Source organism: Rhinolophus ferrumequinum, chromosome 10 (assembly GCF_004115265.2).
Source record: "Rhinolophus ferrumequinum isolate MPI-CBG mRhiFer1 chromosome 10, mRhiFer1_v1.p, whole genome shotgun sequence".
Lineage (NCBI taxonomy): Eukaryota > Metazoa > Chordata > Mammalia > Chiroptera > Rhinolophidae > Rhinolophus > Rhinolophus ferrumequinum.
This window is the reverse complement of record NC_046293.1, coordinates 43,234,703-43,258,719: the sequence shown is the minus strand read 5'-3', so window position 1 is coordinate 43,258,719 and position 24,017 is coordinate 43,234,703. Positions and strand designations below refer to the sequence as shown.

The 24,017-nt window shown below is 35.4% G+C and overlaps 1 protein-coding gene across 1 annotated transcript in view; it reads right to left on the bottom strand.

Annotated features, from left to right (window-relative positions):
- Positions 1-24,017, bottom strand: part of C10H12orf40 (chromosome 10 C12orf40 homolog) — a 79,424-nt gene that overhangs the window by 20,644 nt on the left and 34,763 nt on the right. Inside the window, exons 2-3 of the mRNA XM_033117661.1 lie at positions 7,537-7,576; positions 2,982-3,120 (exon numbers count right to left, since the gene is read on the bottom strand). Of these exons, the coding sequence (XP_032973552.1) occupies positions 2,982-3,087 (106 nt within the window). The 5' untranslated portion in view covers positions 3,088-3,120; positions 7,537-7,576. The remainder of the gene's footprint in view (positions 1-2,981; positions 3,121-7,536; positions 7,577-24,017) is intronic.

Below are 24,017 nucleotides of genomic sequence, written 5' to 3'. Positions count from 1 at the left end.
GGTATTATATTATATTACTTTACATTACATTATATTATATAACATTACATTATATTATACCCAGTCTTATAGTAAAATATAGTAAAATAAGACTGGGTCTTATATGAATTTTTGCTCCAAAAGACGCATTAGAATTGATTGTCCGGCTAGGTCTTATTTTGGGGAAACATGGTAAGAGAGCTTTCTGGGATCTCTTTTATAAGGGCACTAATTCCATTCATGATGGCTTGACCCTTGTAACTTAATCACCTCCTAAAGACCCCACTTCCTAATACCATAAAATTGGAAGTTAGGATTTCAACATATTAATATGGGGGGGGACACAAACATTCAGTCCATAACATTAATATATATTTTTTAAATTTCTGTCATTTGCAGCCATGAATCCTGACTAAAAAAGTTTTGTTTTTCTAGGTGAGGAAAAATATGTTTTTCTGCTACCCTTCTAAATTCTCAGCTGGGGTCCCTCTAATAAAAGGCAGATTAACAAAAGAAATTTATTCAATGTAAAGTTTTATATGGAAAACTTTATTTAAAAAATGAAGACCCAAAGAAGTGATTAAACCTGAGCATTTTCATGCTAGGTTTGATGAAGAGTGGAAAGTTGTGGGAAGGTGTGATAGGACAAAAGGTATGAGCTAAATGTAGTACACTGGGGAAAACACAAGGCCTAGTCATCTAGATTCCTCTCAGTGTCCCTCTGTCTTGGAGATAAAGATCTTGCAGGTATAGGGAGAACACCTCTCACATGAGAATCTTTCCTGCACATGCTGCTTCTCAAATTCCTTCAGCTTAAAATATTCAACGTACAAAAGTTCCTTATTTGGGGGCAGCATGCTGTGACACTGTCACTTTCTGTTCTATTCCCAGCATCAATCAAATACTTATGGTAGATACTCAGTAAGCATATGTTGAATACGTGAATTCAAAGAAAGTGAGGGAGAAAGAAAACATAGAAAGGTAAACACATCATTGGCAGCCACATCCAAAAGAAACTGGAACCCTATCTTAAACCATACACAAAAAAATCAAGTCAAATTGGATTAAAGACTTGAACATAAGACCTGAATCCATATAACTCCTAGAAGAAAACATAAGGGGTAAGCTCCTTGATATCAATCTTTGCAATAATTTTTTGGATATGATACCAAAAGCAAAGGCAACAAAAGCAAAAATAAACAAGTGGGACAACATCAAATTAAAAGCTTCTGCACAGCAAAGGAAACCATCAACAAAATGAAGGGCAACCTACTGAACGGGAGAAAATGTTTGCAAATCATATATCTGATAAGGGGCTAATATTCAAAATAATTTTTAAGAAATTATATAGTTTATTAGCAAACAAGAAATCTAATTAAAAAATGGGCAGAGGAACTAAAAAGGCATTTCTCAAAAAAAGACATACAAATGGTCAACAGGTACATGAAAAGATGCTCAATATTACTAAACCTCAGGGAATGCAAACCAAAAACCATGAGATGTCACCTCACACCTGTTAGAATGACTACCATCAAAAAGACAAGAGGCAACAAGCCTTGACAAGGATATGGAGAAAAAGCAACCCTTCTGCCCTATTGATGGGAATGTAAATTGGTGTAGTAACTGTGGAGGACAGTATGGAGGTTCCTCAAAAAATTAAAAGTAGAATATAATCCAGCAATCCTACTTGTGGATGTTTATCCAAAGGAAATGAAAACAGGATGCCGAAGAGATGTCTGCCCTCCTATGTTCATTGCAGCATTATTCACAATGGCCGAGATATGGAAACAACCTCAGAGTCCATCACAGGATGAATGGATAAAGATGTGGTACACACACACACACACACACACACACACACACACACACACGAAATATTCTTCAACCATGAGAAAGAAGGAAATCCTGCCATTTATGACAACATGCATCGACCTTCAAGACATTACATTAAATAAGCCAGACAGAGAAAGACAAATGTTGCATGGTATCACTTACCTGTGAAACCTTTGAAAATTAGAAAATTAAAAGTCAAATTCACAGAGACAAATAGAAAAGTGGTTGCCAGGAATGGGAGACGGGGAGTAGGGAAAATAGGGAGAGCTGGTAAAAGAATACAAATTTTCACCTGTAAGATGAATAAGGTCTGAGATCTAATGTAAAATGTGGTGACTACATTTGATAACAATGTATATATAAGTGAAGGAGGAAAAAGGTGAATACATCAAACAGATTTACAAAATATCTTATTTCTAAGTCCATGAATAATGTATTTACTTCTACTAAAGTAAAACTAAATTTACTTGTGTAAACTGTCATCTGTGGAGGGAGAAACAAAAAATGGTAGAGAAAGGAAAAAACAAGATACTGAAAATACTATGATCAATTTATATCCCTTTTATGAACTGTCTTATTTCTTAAGCTCTCATTTTAGCATTTATTTTAAAACTTATATATAAAACACAAGTTCCCTTGAGAGAGACAAAAGTACTCTGATTAAGCTTTTCATTTACTTGAAGAATCAAAGTACAAGTCAACATGAACTTTATTCATTTAAAGTATGAGACTACTACAGTTAACATCCCAGGAAAGCCTAAGGAATTATTTGGGTTGTGAGACAGGAAATTGATCACTGAGAAAAAATCTTTTCAGTCTTCCTTTCAAACGAATTCCCTGAATAGCATAAGATAGTAAAGAAATATATTCCCTGCTCTTTAGCTAAACTTTGGTAACTATATGCTTAGATAGAACAGTAACTGAAACTGAACAATAATAACCATACCTTATAAAATTAATTTTACATAACACACAACCTAAAAATAAAGGATTAAGCCACAAAAGATTTTAAGCAAAAATTAACAAAGCTTCTAATTTAAGAAGACAACCAAGTTCTAAATTAGTTTACTTTTCACATCCTTTGAGTTCTAAAATTATAAACTTATTAGAAAACTAAATACTATGATCACGTCAGTCAAAACAAAATGCTTTTGGAAAGTCTTACTTACCAGGAGTTTTCTTCTGGCAAGAGATCTGATTTACCACATATAGGTTAAGGAGGTCTAAACTGACAGTGGAATTTTTGACAGGGGATAAAACTCCCAGTAATTGCATTTTTGACTTTAACTTTTTCTTTTCAAAATATTCCTAAAACAATTAAAAATTAAAAAGTTATTGCAGCCACCATAAGGTTTCAGGCAGAATCATAAATAATAAAAAGTAATAATGCCGTTAAATAATTTACTTGATTTTTTAAATTAAAGTTTATTGGGGTTACAATAGTTAGAAAAGTTACATAGGTTTCAAGTGTACAATTCTGTAATACATCATCTATATATATTTTTATATTTTTTGTGACACCAATCATGAAAAATCAATCATGAAAACTTGTAGTTTGCCTAAAGACTGTAAATTTCACAAGTTATAATCTTTCCTTTGATAAAGGTAAAACAGAATTTTATAAAGCCATTCCCAGGTATCAAAAGATTAAAAATTATCTGAGTGTAGAAAGTTTTTAAAAATCTGATAAAACAAATATGACAGACTGAAAACCTGTTTTTCTACAGAGTATGCTATCCTACAGATATTAAAAGCCTTAAAAATATGCACAGCTGAGTGAGATTAAAAGTCAACTGAAATGAGAAGAGAAAAAAGTTATGTGAGAACTAATCTCCAGCCAAACCCAATTTAATTTCCTTTGTTATTCCTCAATGACTTCCACATTTTTTAAACCAGACTTGCACTTAATTATCATTTTTCATCCAGTATTTATTTTCTTCTTGGTTGTTTGAGCTATAATTATTCTTGTCTCATTCTTTTCCTTTCAGATGACATCCTTAATTTACCAAGTTCAAAGTCATTTATTTGTTTAAAATTCATTTACTGAACAACTATTACATATTAGTCACTAAAAAACAAAATGTGACATCTTCTCTTCCATTTAATAACTCATAATACAATGCCATAAACATGATTATGAATGTAACACATCAAAAGTAAGAAAAGTCCAAGATGGCAAAAAGTTTAATGCAAGAGGAAGTATCACTTTTGCAAGAAGTTACGGTTCTTCCACTGTAATATTTCAGACCATTATTAATTATAATAGACTTTTAAGATCGTAAAAAAAACTTGTAAGAACTGTAAGACACTTGCCAGCTATCAAGCAAAGAAAAGTCATGTTATTTTGCTAAATTAACCATGGATTAAAAAGTATCTGTTTATATTTCATTTGAGTGATCTGCAATCCCAAATTGGACTTAAGTGGTTTTTAAAAGATCATACTATACTTGTATACAGTTCAGCAATGAAATGACAGGTCCTTCAGGATACAAATATTTCCCCCTTGAAAAAAATGACTACAGATCTTATAATTGATGGCATCTTGGAATTAAAATGTTAATTCCAAAAGTGATAGGAGATGGTACAGGATCCTCAAGAAGGAAACTACGGGTAGGTGGGGAAAGGTGGGCAGAGGGAGGGCTGGAGGAAAGGGAAACTTTCTTAGAAAGCTATTTCCAAGATTGATGGATGTGTCAGAATTAGCCAGAGGGTGGTAATATAAGGGTCCAGAAATAAGGAAGAACAGTACAAAGGCTGTCTACTCCAGGGGACACTGCAGAAGAGGTTGGACGCTCATACTCTCTAGCCATAATGATTGCTCCTATTCTTTGTATTCCTAGAAAGAACAAAGATATATGACTAACTTATTTACCTGAAAAGGTTAGGCTTATTTTTCTACCAAGTCTCATTTGGTAGAGACAAGCAGAAAATAATTAGAAGATAATGAGAAATCTCATTGAAAATAATCAAATTTTAATGTGAAAATAGCCATTTAACAGGAATAGCTATGAAGACAGAAATAAAATCTGGAGAATGTGTCAAAGGAAATAAGGGAAGAACTTGTTTCAAGGTAAAGGGACTGGGCAGTTCTGCAAATGGAGACAGTCCACTTCATGAAGTGTTCAAATTAGTTTGTATCTCTCTCACACACACAAAATGAAAGGAATGGCAAACAGTGCAGGGGATGATAACATATTAAAGTAAATTGGACTGAAAAATATCCTTGAAATTGAACAACATGAAGTTCAATTTTAACATTAGCACATGGGAGATAAGAGTGAAGGGACATAGCAGCAAGGAAAGGAAACCGATCCAGAGAGGGCTTTACTTGTTTTAATAGGGGAGAACTGAAATATCAATGGAAAGCCTCCAGTTGACACGGAGTGGTAAAAGACACAAGAAAGAGAAGAATAGAAGCAGAAATAAATGGAATCCAGATCACAGATTGAGAGACCTTCCTTTACAAAAGGAAACTACTTCCATAATTAAAGGAGGGAAAGAGAAGATGGGTGAACATGTAGGATGGTTTACAGAACTCATGGTAGAAATTTGAGACAGTCCTCCTCTAATAGCTTCTATTTCCTCTGAAATGTAAAATAAGGACATCTAATGAGTATGAAGGAATAAAGAATAGGGTTGGGGAAGAGAGATTTGGGGAGACAAAGGAAGGTATGAAATTTTCAAAGAACAGGAAAGTGACATAACTAGAGAACAATACTTTGGGAAAAAGGCCATCTGTCTTTCCCTTTGTTACAAATATTCTTATAAATATAAAGAATGAACCAAATAGAGTGAAATATTTTTATAAAAAAACAGTCTGGGGAGAGACAACATTCATAGTATATTATTGAGTGCCTATGTTATTGCTAGCCACAATTTTAGGCACAGGAGATACAGAATGAACAAAAGTAGCAAGATCTCTTTTCTCATGGATATATTTTAACGGAGGGGAAAAAGAACAGAGTAAAATATATATATATGTATGAAATATATATATATGTGAAAAGATTGATGAATAAAAGAGGTTACAGGAGAGAGTAAATGGAGGGTGGGAAGCTATTTAGATGTAGTGATCAGAAAGAGCCAACTTAAGAGAAGGTACTTTTGCTGAGCCCTAATTCTTGACAAGGCAGACATGCAAATATCCTGAAGGAGAATATTCCAACTAAAAGAAGAATGGGAGAAAGAGGTCAGTGTGGCTGAAATACAATGGACAATAGAGCAAGCAGTAAGAAATAAGGTTAGAAAAGCCAACCCGGTGCAGATTGTTCAGGTCCTTGTAGGCTATGGTTAAATCAGATTTTATTCTAAAAGCAACGAAAAGCAATTGAGGCTTTTAAGCTGGGGAATGATAAGCCGTGGTTTGTGTTTTTAAAATATCATACTAACAGCTTTGTGAAGAACTGAGTACACAGGAGTAAAAGACAAAACAGAAGAAAGTCGGTAACTTCAGTCACATTAAAATTAAGAACTTTCCTTCAAAGACGGCATTAAGAAAGTAACAATAAAAGCCACAGAGCATACATACAACTGACAAAGAAGTCCTCAATGTATAAAGTCACAGTAAAAAAAAGACAAAACAACACAAATGAAAAAATGAAAAAAAATACTTGAAAAAGTACCTCACTAAAAGAGGAAAACTGAATAAAAAGAGTCAGCTTCATTAGTAGTCAAGGAAATACCAGTTAAATTTACGAGGCATCATTTCAATGAGTTACCAACTACGCTGCTGTCATAATAATCACTTCCTTGGTTTTCTCTGGTTTACTGCATTTGAACATGTTTTTTCCCTGCTTTAGAACTTTTTGTAAATGGAATCTTACTGCTAGTAATCTTCTGTGAGTTTCTTCGTTTGCTCAATATTATGTTTTTAAGATTCATCTACTTTAATGACATTTAGCTGATACTTTTCCGCTGTTGTCCCATTACTTGGGTATGCCACAAGTTGTTTAACCATACTACTACCGCTAATGGACGTTGGATGGTCCCCTTCCCTGACCCCTCCCCTGCTCTTCTTCTTCCTCTCTTTCTCCTTCTTTTTTGCTTTTTTCTTTTTTTGTTTGCTACTTACAAAACAATGATTCCAACCAGTTAATGTCTCAAAGTGCACATGTGGAAGAGTTTCTGTCGGATATATACTGCTCAGTTGTAAGATATAAGCATGTGCTCAACTTTACTATGTCATATAATCAATGTAGTAAAAAAGATTGTTTAAATAGGGATAGGTTATAAGTGCACGATATTACTCTAGGCAACAAAGGATGATTTGAATCAGGGTGCTAATACTTAATGGTAAGTTTCCCCGAAAATAAGCCCTAATCGGAAAAGAGGCCCTAGCATGATTTTTCAGGATGACATCTCCTGAACATAAGCCCTAATTAGTATTTTGGAGCAAAAATTAATATAAGACCTGGTCTTATTTTCGGGGAAACACAGGAGTACAGGTAGTGAGAAGTGATGGGGTATAGTTTGGAACTAGAAGGACAAGAATCAACAATGATCCTTAAGTCTCTGCCTGAGCTAAAAAGGTAGCTAATCATGCTGTCTACAAAGATGGGGAAGACTAAAGGAAGATGGTCTTCCAGTTCCACTTAGGTCAATTTACAAACCTGGGGAAATTGTTACAGATATCAATTTTCTCATAAAGCTAATACAAATAAATAAATAAATATATATCTATATGTGTGTGTGTGTGTGTGTGTGTGTGTGTGTGTGTATTTTTACCTTTTGCTTTCTCTTTTCCTGCTTGATCAGAACCCTGGTCCTGAAAAGGGAAGGATGAAAAATACAATAATTAGAGAAATGGTCTCTAAAATGATTGCCATTTTAGCAGAATTGAAGAATTGGGATTAAGACTAAAAGTGTAGTGATTATTCTCTGAAAATAAATTTAAAATGTTCTTAAAGTATTTATAGTATATAATTTTCCACAAAACTTTGTTAGATAGAAAATCCAAGAACAAAACAGACTCCAGACCTATGATAAATAATTAAGTATAAAATAAATCTGAATTATAAAATGAAGATAAGCAAAGAGAAATCATTGATTGGAAAGGATGTATCACTGAAATATTCTTATCTGATAGCAATATTCTTGGTCAACACTTCTAGTTTCTTTGGCTTTCTTTGTATTTCAATATCCTGCTAATCAACAGGGAATAGAGAGATGATGAAAATCTATATATAGGATTTAAGAAAATGTTAAGTTTATTGTTAGAGCAACTTCAATTACATTATAATATATTAGCTATTTGTATTTGAAACCTCATACCTTCCTTAAAAAATACCTAGTTATTATGGATGTACTTCATACCTAGGATCTTTGTGCCAAACACTGCACTGAATCACAATGATACTGCTGTATTTATGGTTACAAAATGGTTATACAATATTTGCTCTATTAATAATAGTGGAATGCTATAAAACATTCATGACAATACAAGTAGATCTGCACAAAATATCTTTTAGATATACATGAAACTATGGTCTCAAATTCAAGATTGGTGCAAGAAGTGTAAGTAAAATGACAAAACGTATCTTAGCTATATGAAATTATGTAGTAACAAATAAAATTGCTAATGAGAACCATATATCTTGCACCATTCTAGATAACACCAGATACTTTATATGTATAAGTTAATTCAATCTTCACAGCAACTCTTTAAAGTAGGTTCTATTTTTATCCCCATTTTACTGATGAAGAACCTAAGACACAGAGAAGTTAAGTAACTTGCTCATAGTCACACTGCTAATAAGTAATAGAGCCAAGATTCAAGCCAAGAATTCTAGTTTTGGAAGTTTTTAACCAGTACAGTATACCACCTTCTAGGTATATGAACTGTGGACATACAAAGCTTTTCATTATTGCAAAATGATTTTCATAAACTACATAAATGACAGTTATTGAATGCCGCCAGACTCTGCCACTTACTGAACTTGTTCTTTAATATATTTCCCAATAGCTATGTCTTAACTGATGATTTTGAGCTCGCTAAGCAAAGAATCTGGTATATTATGCTCCATGCAGCATCATAAATGTACTATTGGCATTCAAACTCAAGGAAATAAATTGCATTTCATTGATTCATCAAATGCTAAATCTAGAGTGGACCTAAGAATTTAGTTTATTCTCCATCATTTTAAAACTTACAAAACTTAAGCATAAAAAGCAAAGTGACTTTTCAAAGTTCAGAAATCTAAGAAGTATGACAGAGCCAGCAATATTAAACAATACAGATTAAAAAGAGATAAATATCAATTCTATAAGCAGTTTCCATATTATTAAGCTCAGTAGAATTGGAAACGTGTCAAAGTCTAAATGCAGTCTTCACATATGTATGTATAAATCAAGTGACTTGATTCCAGGCTGCTTTTCCAATATCCAGGACACTTTTATGGATCTCACCAAATTCTATGTACTCCATAATCCCTATTTCTATGAGCCTAAAAAAAAATTAATTAGTAATTCAAGACCAATTTCCAGATCAGCCTACTTCACAGTGAAAGTGAAAATGGATTCTGACATGTAAGTCAAAGGTAATTTCTTAAACAGAACATTTTAAATGATTAAGACAACCAATGCTACTAAGTAGTACTATATGTCTAAATGTTTTACTGAATATAGTCATTTGATTACCTGCACTAAAAAAGGAGATTGAATCTGTTAAGATTATTAGTTACAAGAAATTAAAGGAATGTTTGGCTACTTTAAACAGAAAATAAACTTATTAAAAGAAAACTGGATAGCTAACACACTTGCCAAGAAAGCTGAAGAAGCAACTGGGGCAAAAAAAATAAAAATAAAAATAAGGAAGTCTAGCAGCTGTGGGTTACATTAAAATCATGCCATAATTAGCCTCTAAAGTCACCAGTGCTAGCACTGGAAAACACTGAACACTGCCGACTGCACCATATCCATTCCTGAGCAGTGAACGCCTCCCCTGGCATCACTGGCATTACTGTCCCTGAAAACTCAATCCTGCTACAGTTCCTGCAACTGCCTACAATGATAAAAGATGCTCTGTGGTCCCTATTTCTTTGGGTCTCTAACTTCTTTTCAAAGTATAGGACAAGTACATCCAAGTCTGAGCATAGATCACATGCCCATTCACTAACTACAAAACAGACTGAAACAAGTATCTGGGGTCCCCCCCACCCCAGATTCTATAGAGAGAGGTGGTCTGTGATTATCACTAAAACTCATACTGTTGGGAAATACTCCACACATAGACAAATTGCTCAAGTGCTGGGCTGACAAACAATACAAAGGTACACTAAAGAGATGTTGTACAACAAAATTAAAATTGTTGATGTTCCAATAGTGATTATTTATTATTATTTATTTATTATCTATACTTATGCCCGGTATATATGTGTGTGTATGTGTGTATTTATATTCCTAATAGTTGCTTGTAATGGTTTTGCTTATGTTAAAATTAAAATAAGACAGCAAAGTGTTGTTGTTTTCTCCCAGGGTGGGCCAAGATGGTGATATAAGAGAGCCTCCCAAGCTTCCCGCTTCCCTCCAACACACTGAATGCACAGCTACACTTGGAGCATTCCCTCTGAAAGAGGTCCAGGAACTAGCTGAGTGACACCTACACATTGAATGAATGATAAAATACCCACCTTGAAGTGGGTAGAAAAGTCTGAGACACAAACTCACCATAAACCCCACCCCTGGAACACTGCAGTACAGTAGGGAGAGAACCCTCGTGCCTAGATTCCCCCTGAAGAGCAGAGTTTAGACTCCACACCTAGTAACCCCACTTTTAAAATGCAAACCAGAATAACAGGCTCTCAAAACACCTAGCTCTGAAAGCCAATGGGACTTGTGTCCACGAGAGCCACTAGACTATAGCAAACAAATAAGCAATTCTTAACAGACGTGCAGCATTCACCACAGCCATCCCCCAAGGTTCAGCATGGAAGGAACAGGTAAATCACCCATCGCTCAGACTTTCCCTCAAAGAGGTTTATCTGCATACGATACAAGCTGCTGCCTGAGATCCAGGCTTACAATTCCAGCAAGCACTAGGAGCTGGCTGCAATCCTCTCCAGAAACCAGGGAAGCTGAGGGACACCTCCCCTAACTTCTCCTTCCAACTCACTCCAAGTTGCAAGTATCTCCCCAGAAGGAGCTTGTATCCACATCTGTGCCCAGCTTACCAGGTCACTGGATCCCCTGGCTCTGATAGCCAAAGGGGCTTCCATTCATGAAAACAACAGGACTGCCATAAACCAAGAATTCTTAACTGGTTATTGCCCAAGGATCAGCACAGAGAGATGAGGCAAAATTGCCCACCTCCCAGTATTTCCCTGAAAGAGCATTATCTGCTCACCTTAAAAGCTGCTGCCTGCGGGCAAGGCTTCTAACATAGCAGGAATCTGGGGACTGGCCATGATCTTTCCCAGAGACCAGGGAAGCCTGCAGACACCTCTTACGCCTTGTCCCTTCAGCCCACACCAATAATAAAACCAAGTTGCTAGTATCTCCTAAGAAGGAGTTTGTACACATATCTTGTGGCACAGCATTTGTGACAGTCCCCAGAAGGACGGGTCTCCAAATCTCCTGATTCCAATAATCAACAGGGCTTGCATTCACAGGTCCCATAGGAATGTAGCAAACAAAGAAATACAGTAGTACCTCGGTTTTCGAACGTCTCCATTGACGAACATTTCAGTTTATGAACGCCGTAAATTTTATGGATCTATGGTATCATTAGATAGTAAAATTCATGCTAAATTTGCAGTTTTAGGGATTGATTGTTAAGGTCTGGAACAGATTAATCCATTTTGAATTACTTTCTTTAGGGAAACCGCACCTCAGTTTTTGAACGTTTCAGAATTCGAACGGTCTTCCGGAACGGATTACATTAGAAAACCAAGGTACCACTGTAATTTTTAATGGGCGCAGGAACACCATCCAGAGGCTATATGCCAGGTCCAGTGAAGACAGATCAGGCAAAAAAAGCTCACCTCCCAGTTTCTCCCTGGAAGGGGCTTAACTACATAGGTACCCCAGCTGCTGCCCGAGGGTCAGGTTTCTCATCAACCAGCATCTAGGTGCTGACTGTGACCCTCACCATTAGGACACTGATGGCTCATGCCACATCCTCAACTACTAGGAGACACTATGAGCAAAGAAGGAGTCTTGGACACCACAAAAATGTGAGCGACAACTAGGAGAAGGACCAGGCTGATCAACGAGGTTCATATCCTATATGACACCATTCTGTCAAAACTGGGAAAGATGGCTTTTTTATCTAATTCACAGAAGCCAGAACAGAGGGTCAAGGAAAATGAAGAAACAAAGGAATATGTTCCAAACAAAAGAATAAAGTAAATCTTCCAAAACAATGAAATGGAACTCATTTGAATGAGTTCAAAATAACGGTCATAAAGATGCTCACTAAGCTCACCATAGAAATGCATAAACAAAATAAGAATTTCAACAAAGATACAAAAAATATTTTCAAAAGTACCAAACAGAAATCACAGAGCTGAAGAATAAAACAACTGTACTGAAAAATCCAATAAAGAAGTTCAAAAGCAGACAAGATAAAGTAAAAGAAAAGATCAGTGAACTCAAGGACAGGGCAGTGGAATCCATCCAATCAGAAGAGCAAAAAGAAAGGAAAATGAAAAATAATAGATAGCTTAAAGAACTTAAGAGAAACATCAAACAGACCAATATACATATTGTAGGGGCCCCAAAAGGAGAAAAGAAAAAGGGGCAGAAAGTTTATTCAAAGTAATAATGGCTGAAATTTCCCTAACCTGAGAAAAGTAACAGACATCCAGGTTCAAGCCCATAAAGAACCAGATAAGTGGAATCCAAAGAGACAAACACCAAGACACGTCATAATTAAATTGGCAAAGTTAAAAACCTTCTCATCCATTCTTCCACTTAGTGTATCCCAACACTTTAACCAAATTAAAATATACTTTTCTTCTCCATGTATGAATACTTCTCCCACCATATTTTTTATCCAAAATTTTCAATACCATCAAAACCACATTCAAATACCAGTTTCTTCATGAAATCTATATTTGCTTTATAAAAAATAACTAAGAGTTTCTCTAATTTTTGTCTCGAAATTTGTATTACCAGAGAATTGGGGAAGTGGGAAAGTGGAAATGAGGCTCAGCCTTTCCATAGTAATCACTATGTTATTCTGGAAAATGGATTTTTAAAGAAATATTTTGCAACTATCTCTTTCAATAAAAATTTGAATGACAAATATTAGTTGCCATTATAGCTACATACTAAAAAGAAAATCAGTACATCATAACCTTTCCATTCTACAAGTTGTCAATTTGGGGAAGTAGGAATGTAAATATTTGTTACATTATTCTTTGTTAAGAAAGAATAAAGTAAAATAATGAGTATAAAGAGGTTAAGGGAGGAAAAGAAAAGGAGGAGGGAAAAGGAGGGGGAAAGGAACAGAAAGACAAAAAGAAATAAAGCCAGGCCGACTACAGAAAAATATCAGGGCACTCTGCCTCTTGCTATTCTTCTTAGTAAAGAAAGATTTAAAGAAAAATGCTGAAGATATGCTTTTTAGTTTGCTGCTTAATTTTTTTAGTGGCATGGTGCCATGCAAAAAAAAAAACTGTTTCAGATTGTTAAGATCTTGTAATGATATCTTAAATTGTGATTAAAAGAAAAACATTTAAACAAAATTAATAGAGCAATAACTAACAAATGAAAAACAATATCATATGGCTTGTGTCAGACTGAAATTAACCTAAAAACATCATAATCTAACATTGTTAGCTAGCAGACTTAATTAAGATTCAGGACAGTAACTAGCCTAGAAAACGTACTTACATTGGCTTTCCACAAAACTAAAGCAGGTCTATCTGATGTGTTAGGAATAGTAATGATATATGTTAGAATGTTATGGCTTTTAAATAAATTCCTCTAATACAAGAAAAAAAGTTTCTAAAGATGTATGAATTAGAAAACGTAAGGTACTGAGGAAAAAAACACACTGTAACCTATAAGGCAGAAATCCACCTAATATTCAGAATACAGAGCCTAATTAAAATAATTCTGAAAGACTGAATTCTTATAGTATTTTCACACAAAAAGCATTGTTCATAGTTACAGGCTGTAATGATAAACATGAGCAGCAAACTCCTGAGTCCCACAAGTGGAAGATTGAAACCCGAATATATTCATAGATATATTTTCAGGATATTAACAATTAAATCTTAACTTTTTTTTACAATAACTGTAACTCACCACAAGCTTCAAAAGCTGAAGGCTTTTTGCTCCATTTATGGGATACTTTGAATAAAAATTTCCAACTGGTTTTAAACAAAATGTCATAAAAATTTAAAGAAGCTGCTTACAAAAAATGTTCAATAACAATGTAGGATACTTAGACTGGTTTATAAGGTAATTTGTCAAAGCCTCAAATGTTTGTGAAATCCAATTAATGAAAGGAAGCAAAGAGAGAAAGCTTATAATGACATGCCCAAGTATTATTTTTGTATTTGACATTAGTATTGTCTCAAAAACATCGTAACTCAGTTACATTAACTGAGCATATATAAAATTGTTTGAAATTTTGGCAACTGCAGCTTCTGTTTGGTAAAATATCAAGCTTCTCTGGATGCAACTATAAAATATACAGAAACCACAACGAATTCCAAGTATATCGTGCCTACATAAATTATATAATTTAGTAAGAACCCTGTTTCACCCAGGATGGTATGATCCACCAAATCTGTATTCATAGTGTCATGCAGATCGAATTTTATCTTCAATGTGGTGCTGTTACATGTGTCAAATTATTGTCTGCAGCTATAACCTCCTTAAAATAACTACTAAATCTGAAAGTCAATCCTGACGTTTTTTCAGTAGATTTGTTTCAGGTTGTCATGTGGTCAATGATATAATGATGACAGATCCTAAGTGTTGGCAAACATTTTGTGTACAAGTTACAGGTTCATCATCAATTTCATTGAAAAACAAAATATCAGTACTTAATTTATCATTAAGCATTAATTTTCCTTTATTTGACCTCCCTGCTGCCAAAAAGATTACAAATGCATTACCAAACAATTTAAAAAAGAAAACAGTTGTTGACAAAACTATTGTAGCAAAAACATTGCTACTACTCTATGTACCGTGTTTCTCTGAAAATAAGACATGGTCTTATTTATTAATTTTTGCTCCAAAAGACACATTAGGGCATATTTTCTCGGGATGTCTTATTTTTTTCATGTACAACAGTCTACATTTATTCAAATACAGTCATGTCATCTTCTTCTAGGACATCGTCATAACGTACTAAATGTGTCCGTCTGGCTGACAATCTTAACTGGGGCTTATTTTCGGGGTAGGTCTTATTTCTGGGGAAACACAGTTACGAGTATTCTCTTACAGGACTGATTAGCCTCCATTCCTTGCAAATATTTCACTTACACCTAATCTAAAATTTCCCATGTTTCCTACTGACCTCACCTCTGGGCATGGCAGCTACATAAACCTCTGCAATTTTAGTACGCAATGATACAACGTGCTGGTACAAGAAGTGGCCAGCAGGGGCAACAGCACTAAATACTTTTCTTACTCCACCCAGTTAGTTGTCCCTAACTGCTCATGTCCCAGCACACTTCATTTTATCAGCAAGTGCCCTTTATGCTGTCTTTAAAAGAAGCTATTAGTTTCTTTCCATCTGGAAAGTGTCAGGCCTCAGTTATCATTGGATGTCTTCAGATTTAACCACATGTTAAAATGAGAACTGTCTTCAATGAGCACATGGCTCATGTACTAACTCAGACCACGGCAGAGGTTACACAAAAATGGATGTTCATTGAATCTATCTGGGCTCATTTAAATGGAACTATTAATGGTAGTTACTATTTAGTTAAAAAACAAAAATTCCAAGACAAATGATAAACTGGGCATAAACCATGACTATCCCAGGCATAGCAGGATGATGTTCACTGTACATTTAATTATTATCCTCACTTAACAGATGAAAGAGATTCATAGGGATAGGGGCTTAATTTACTGGACAGAGAATTTATTGTAAAGCTAATTAGGTTTAAGCTTCAGGCCCTACACTTAAATATGCCCCGTCCAAGTCCTATACCTAATTTTGTAGTCACAATTTTGTATTCTTTTTCCATAAAGAGGGCTCCTCACAACTTGGAACTGCCCTTGTATAGAGAAGCTTAATAATTAACCCCAACTCCCATAGCCCATGATACCTACAAAGTGAGTTAGGACTGGTGTTAATTTGATTTGGAGAATACAAACTCATACCAGAAAATGGAAAAACAACATTTTTCCCCCTAGCAGAATGTTAACTGGTGTCTCTATCCTGGAGTCTTTCCCTGCTATATTCCAACCTACCTACCACTAACACCACCAACAGTCATAAAATAGCACTTTCATTGTGTTACTTCACAATTTGAATGACTCCTCAATAACTAACAGACCAAATTTCAGCTTCTCAGTCTGGCTTTCAACCTCACCATCAAGCAGACAAATACACATTTTAAAATATTTAAATATAATCGTCTCACCAACTACTTATGTAATGTTTATTTTCTTCTTTGTTTTTCTCCATTTGAATTTTCATTTATCCTTGTTTCTGATTTGCCAAATCCTCAGCAAAAACTATCCTATGTTTTACTTTTGTTCACAATATCTATTTTCTAAATCACATATTTTGGCTCCTGATCATAAAAATTTTCAAACTTAAGACAAGGCATATTTTCCCACCACCACCAATAAAGTCTAAATCTCTTAGAAAGAAACTAAATTTCAGTTACTTTTTACACCCACATGGCACAGTGATTGGTACATAGCACTCAAATATTTTGCACAGGCAAACTTTCTAGGTCTACATTTATAAATGCAAACTTCTCCTTCACCTAAACAGGAGTTTATCTGTGTCTTTATGACACTAGTTGCATTCTACAATCTAAGTTATAAAAATAAACTTCCCCTAAAAAAAAAAACAAAACCTTCTTCCTAGACTGCATATATAGTGCTGTATTTATAGACCTACAATTTCATTCTGAAGAGCATATTGTGGCCCAAAGACTGGTTACATCTTTATATTCTCCTTCCTCTCCTTTCTTCCTACAATCTTCCTGTCTGAGGTGGCTATGAATTAGGTGAAATAAGTCATTGATCAATAAACAAGGAAAATAAAAGAGAATCTTTTCCAAATTAAAAAAAAAAAAAAATCAGTGTTTATACCTGTCCTCTCTCAAATTTACACCTCAATCTAACTAGGAAAATACAGGGTCTCAGTGGTGATTTGTAAAAAGTACAAAACAAAAATTTAAAGAGTAGAGTTCTAGGTCAATAATTCCCAGACAATTAAAAAAAATTTGTTTTACTTGGTAAGACTGAAAAATGACTGACATTTTAATTTTGTCAAGAAAGGACTTAAAAGGGAATGGTCATTTTAAAATCCAAAAAAGTAAGAATTTTAGAAAAAAAGAAAGAACAGACCATTGCATTGAAAAACCTGACATTATCACTGGTTACCAAGTTTCAGGGGCAGTAGGTTACAAACAGCTATAATAGATATGTAAATTCGTTTCAGCTTAGACCAAATCTCTTTACCCTAAATTAAACTTTGTTTGAAATGAAACGTTATGATATCTTGCAAAGATGTCCACAAACCATAACACTAAAGCCAAACCAAGTAATTTAAAAAGTAAAATAAAGGAAGCTTGCTTCTTCCCTAGCCACTAGCCCTTTACCCTCACACACAAAAAAAGACATTTTAATGTATGCCTGGTAGAGCCCCGTAAAACGAAGGGCAGGAAAAAGTCAAGGGCCAAGTTTGTTTTATGCCAAGAAAAGTTGTAAAGACTTTGCAATCGTAAAGAACCTCCTATCAAATGATTCTGCAATTAAACTTAATGTATATCAGGTTTCTATAATATACAAGAATAGTTTCAATTTAGTGTATATAATCAGGTTGTCATGACCAAAATATAAACTTGCTATAACCTGCTTCAGTCATTCCCTTGACAAAAATGTACAATGCCCCTTATTAAGCGTTTTCCTGTCCTGATGCAGACCCACCTACTGTCTACTGAATAATCCTTTCAAGTGTAAAATGATCAACTAATCTTGCCTCCCCCTATCTACTGTGATAGTAGAAACTGGAGATACTAATTTTTTTCATTACCAGCCAAACTCCTAGGGTTTGACCCTAAGGAGTCCATGCCCCTCCTAGAATTTATTTATTTATTTATTTATTTTTCTTTTTTTAATTAAAATTTATTGGGGTGACAATGGTTAACAAAACTACATAGGTTTCAAGTGTACAATTTTATAATACATCATTTATATATTGCATTATGTGTTCAGCACCCAAGGTCAAATCTCCCGTCACCATATATTTGTCCCCGTTTACCCTCTTGTACCATCCCCCTACCCCCTTCCCCTTTGGTAACCACTAAACTATTGTCTGTGTCTATGAGTTTTTGTGTTTTTGTGTGTTTGTCTTGTTCCTTTGTCGCCTTCAGTTTTATATCCCACACATTAGAATTTATTTAAAATTGAATATTTTATCTTACAATTTCATACGAGTTTTGCATTTTACTCTGTAATGTATCCATGTTTGTTTAAATTTAAAAACATTTTTTCCTCTGATGCCTGAGTAAAACTGATGCTCCAGGGAGATGTCATATTTCTTCTGTGGTTTCTTAAGCATCCTGGTGCCTAAGACCTCCAGGTGCAGCACTACCTCATTTTGAGAAATACAATCCTGGACTACACATTTCCTGCAGTATATTGTTTTTGCATCCTCCCACTAGCAACTAAAATATTACTCCCTGAAGAGCCAAAAGTTTGAGATATATGACAGAATAATAATAGCACATTTTAATAGTGCTTAAGTGTTTGTAAAATGATTTCATATCTCAATATTCACATTTTGAAGAATGTCAAATTCAAAAACATCAAATTATCACATATGAATGAAATTTTGTGAAGCCTGTGAATTTTCACTTTTCTCCAAGGTGGAAGCATGATGCTAGAACACTAGCCAAGAATAATTCAGATAGATTTCTAAAATACAATGCTACCATATTCTTCAACAGAATAAATGCTACTAAAATTATCATACAGTTACAATACTTGGTGGACACAAAAGCTACTTGTGACAAAAAAAAATGTATTTAATCGCTCAGTGTTTCAATAAAAACAATTCTTTTCATCAAGGAATTTGATCAAATGAAATTGCAGACCCACATGATTTCCATCCCAGTGGATTTTAAGGTCAACAGCAACGCATAGGTTATATAAAACTGAATTGTCGACCTATCACGCTTTATGGGATTAATCCTAAATACAAAATAAATTGTAAATTCTCTTGCAAGTTATTAAAGTAAAAACTATTCCCCTATCTCCCTTTAAACTAAATTTGATTTATGGTTGATACTGCCCCCCCGCCCCATGAATTTAAGGGCGGCAAGGAATGGCCTCTTCCATAATACTTTGCGAACTCATGCAAAAAGTATATATTGACCCAGAAGAAACCCCTCCCGAATTAGGAGCTGGAACGGGATGAAAGCCAAACAGGGCTCAGGTGCTCAGAGCGTCATTAGAGGAGGACGTGGGGCCGGACACGGCGAGGGGCAGCAGAGAACCTCGCCCCCAGGGGGCCCCACACCTGAAGCCTGTGGAAAGATAATGGGGAGAAGCTGCGTGGCGTTTTGGTTTATGACTAGAGACACCATGCAAGGGTTTCCAGGGTTGGATGTTCACAAGACCCACTCCTAGTAAGTTCTCTCCAGCCAAGGCTATGTCGTCCCCAGGGCCTAAGGTAAGAGACGCCATTTACGGGAATGAATGTCCAGAGGCTAGAGGGCTACAGTCTCAAACTCCAACAGCAAACTCACCGGGACCCCCCGACCCAATTCATCTCGCCAAAATTTCTGAGCTAGGGAACACTGAAGGCCCGACTGCCAGAGTGCGGACGTCTCAGGTCTGTGCTGAGCCACAGGTTCTTACGCCTCAGCCTACGCCTCCCAGGCTTCCAGGCCTATGGGCCAGCCTCCCGACAGCCTCTGCGGCCGGGGCAGTCCCCTCCCGGGCCTCCCGACAGCCTCTGCGGTTTCTGCAGAGGCCCGTCCTGATGGGGCCGAAGGGGACGCTATGGGAAAGCAGTAAGCCCGCCTAAAGGAGAAGCAACACGACAGTTTTAACCGCTCAGGCAAGGCAAGCGTAAGTACATGCAATCTCAGACTGTGGCCACAGGGTTAGTGTTTCAAACCACCCCACCATAATTTTATTTAGTTCTTGATTGGTCTCAGCCTTCTTTTTCAGGTCAACCACCACACTTGGGGAAGAAAAAGAAGGCAAAGACAAAGTTATAGATCCCTAATTCTAAAGATGATGTTTCCATTCCCACTTATTATTCCTATCCAAATCCTTTAAATATTTTTCACATGCAGTTTTAATATTCAGTAAACAGTTGGTTTATTAAAAACATTGCACTGTAGTAATTTACTATTCTGTACATTTTGTGAGTTTCTGAGAGAGCTCGATCAAAACTTGATTTAGCTGTGAAGGCCCAAAGACTTGAAACTCCTTACCGGGAAAAAAATCTCCAAACAAAAATTGGATCTTATTGTTCATTTCTGTGTTATGTTTGTATAGCCTCACAAAACATTTATCTTACAAATGCTTTTGTAATATTTTGGTTAGAAACCAGAAATCTCTTGCCTCAAAGAAATGAACAAAGTACTTTTTGTTCCATACTTGTCATGATTGTTTTCTAGGTTTGAACCTGGGGGATATCTCATAATTTCAAATATAATGCGTTTTAAGTCATTGGGAAATAATACCTAAAATAGGATTATGTCCCAGGGTAGACATCTTGTTTAATGATACAAGTTCTTATTTTTATAACAAAAATTTACTGAAGTACATCTGTCATTGGTTTGAATTAGACCAGGTGAATACAGCATTTCAGAATAAAGTAGTCTCAGGTATGGAGTAGCTGGTTGCTTTTCAGTAACTAACCATACAGTCAAGGCAGAAGCAGTGGCTCAGTATATTAGCCTTTCCTACTGTCAACGTTTTAAATTAAAAACCTCAGAAAATGGCATGTAGATTTGTTCAACGTTTTAAAACAGATACACACTGACTAAATTAACTAAAAGGGAAAAATAATTTGCTAAAGGGATTGACTGGATTTTTGTTTTTGTTTTGTTGTATTGTATGTGAAGGGACATAAAGGGGAAGTTGCCCGATTTGTTGAAAAGAGTCAAGAACTGGGGGCTGGATAGAATCATCTTTCTCCCTAGAGTCACAGCTTGCCTTCCAGCCACAGGGAGGCAGTGAAAGTAGTGAATGAGGCTAAGAAAAAAATATGAAACACATCTTTAGACAAGATATTTACTGGTTTTTTCCTTTGCAGAAAATACATTTCCTTATGAACTAGTTATTAGGTAGTTATTTGTCATAGCTGAAATGTCGACAGAAGATCTCATCTTCAATGTTGTTTATGCCTCACACGAATAAGGATAGCATAATTGTAAGAGTCAAATACTGTGCTATTTTAGGGCCAGTAGGGCAATTAGGTAATCTCTTGGGTCAAGAAACATTTCAAGAGGCGAATACAGCACAGATGAAATATTATTTAGCATTTGTTGAGAAGGAAATCCATTCAAAAATCAAAATTCTTTTATTTTAAAAATTAAAGTTTATTGGGGTGACAACTGTTAGTAAAGTTACATAGATTTCAGGTATACAATTCTGTAATACGTCATCTATATGTCACATTGTGTGTTCACTACCCAGAGTCAGTTCTCTTTCCATCACCATATATTGATCATCCAAAATTCTTAAACCTTAGTTTCTCTTTATCACTAAAAAATATTCACTTTCTGGTGATTTACTGTTTAAAGACACAACACATATATTATCTATATTATATATTTTTATTTATATTCTTGCATATCTAGGTCTCTTTATTATAAAAATTACTCATGTTTTACAGTTTATAAAGCATATAGTTTTTCTAATGTTAGGCACGGCCAGAGGAATGAGTCGTGGTCTATTAGAATTTATTTGGTGTGTGTGAACTGCAAGAGGTCAAGCTAGAAAAGACCATAACCTCCTCAAGCAAAGAGGGGTATGGAGTTTTATAGGAGGTGGTAAACGAAGGCTGTTCCCCCTTCAATGCTTCAGGGGGGTTTCATTGACAAAGGGTTTTAGGGCATGACCAAGCCCTCCAGCCCCACACCTGGGCCCCAGGTGGCTTTCTGGACCTGCCTTGGTCCTTAGAAGATAAAGCAAGACAGGATCAAGACAAGGTGTCTTTTAAGATAAGGTTTCTGCCCTTGGCCTAAATATGGCTTAACATCTAATATATGTAAATATATACTGTCTAGTACATATAAAATTCATTTAATCCTGCTCTTACGTGAATATCGATAGTGTCCACTTTGATATTGATGTTGAGAGCCTCACACTTGAGAACAGAGTAATTTGATAATTATTGCTTATTTTTTATTTTTATTCATTTTCAAGATCTTTTTCTAAGATTATTTCTCCCCTCTTCAGAAAATGTTAATACTTCCCTGTATAAACAAACACATGTAAAGTTGAGAAGCCTGAGTGGAAATTAGGTTGAATTATGTTTACTGTAGTAAGTGATTTTTTTTTTTCACTTCCTTTTCTGGCCTCGTTTGGAATTCAACCTAAATTAACATTCTCTTTGCTTTAATTGCATACTGCCTGCCAGTAGGAAAAAAATGAAAGAAGTACCTTGACATTCTTACTTTCTTACTTAAATGGTATGTATTTCCAACTGGAATTACCTGTCTGGTTTCCTATCATCTCAAATTCTTCCTTAGTCTTCCCTGAAGGCTTTAGCCTAGCTCAGAGGCTAGGACCAACCCTGACTGGTGGGCAGGGTGGGATGAAGAGTGAGAGTGAAATTTAAATGATTATGTTTAGGTCTGTGCGTAAGTGGCTCAGCATCAAGTCAAATCTCACATTGACTTTTCCCCAGTTCTGGTAACTGGCCTTCAACCTTCCTTGCACCACAATTCTGGTAACCAAATTTGTATCTTGATTATTTTTCTCATACCTAATTGTTCATTCTAACGTGTCTTTCATCTAGTCATTAAAAACTTGTTCCTGTAACCCAGCCTCATTATCAATTAGTGAACTGACCTACCTACAACTAAGTGCAGATCTGCTTGGATACTAACGCTGTTTACTTCTAGATTTCTCACTGCCTGCTCCTCCCCTCATGTGGCTGTCTCACAGCCGTGATACAAGCCACTTGCCTTGACTGCCAGCTGCTTTCTGACCCATGCATCCCTCTGCGTACCAAGTTCTGCCTGGCTGATTGCCCTATCAATCCCAGTAATTTTACCCTGGCTCTCCACCTGTCCTATCACAGTCAGGAGATGTGACAAAAAATTAAATTTTATAAATATGAGGCAGCCTCATTTTGACACATGAAAATCATGAGATTAGGAATAAAAGATTTTGAAATGAACATTATTATATTATCTCTACATATAGATTTAGAAAGTCTTAATAGAATGATAAAATTGTGCTGCTAATGTGGCCAGCTACTAGAGATTGCATGAATTTGCCATGCATGTGTTAGTAAGTCTGCTGAATTGAATGCAAGCAAATGAAAAGAGATCTGTGATGATTCTTATAATTAATATAGGTACATGAGTTTTAAAAGTTTAAAAGAAAAAAGGAGTTTTAAAAGTTTAGGGATATTGTTACTTATAAAAGTGAGGATAGTTCTTTATTCACAGTAAACTGAATAATGAAGATCATTCAACATTGAGACAGATTTTGTATTTTAGCACAGGTCGGCAAACTTCTGAAGAAGGCAAGATAGTGAATATTTCAAGCTGTTTCTTCTACCCACCTCTGCCATTGTGCCTTGAAAGCCATAGCAATAAATAAATAAATGGCTGTGGCTGCTCCAATAAAACAGGACACTGAAATAAAAATTTTATATACTTTTCATATATCACAAAACACTATTCTTCTTTTGATGGATTTTCAACCACTTTAAAATGTAAAAACCATTCTAAGCTCAAGGGCCATATAAAAATAGATGGTGGGTCAAATTTGGCCCAGTGGATGGTTGTAATTTGCCAATCTCTGTTCTACTTTAGTGCATATTTTCCCAGGCTTACAGCTGACTAGAAATGTGTATGTACAGTTGTGTG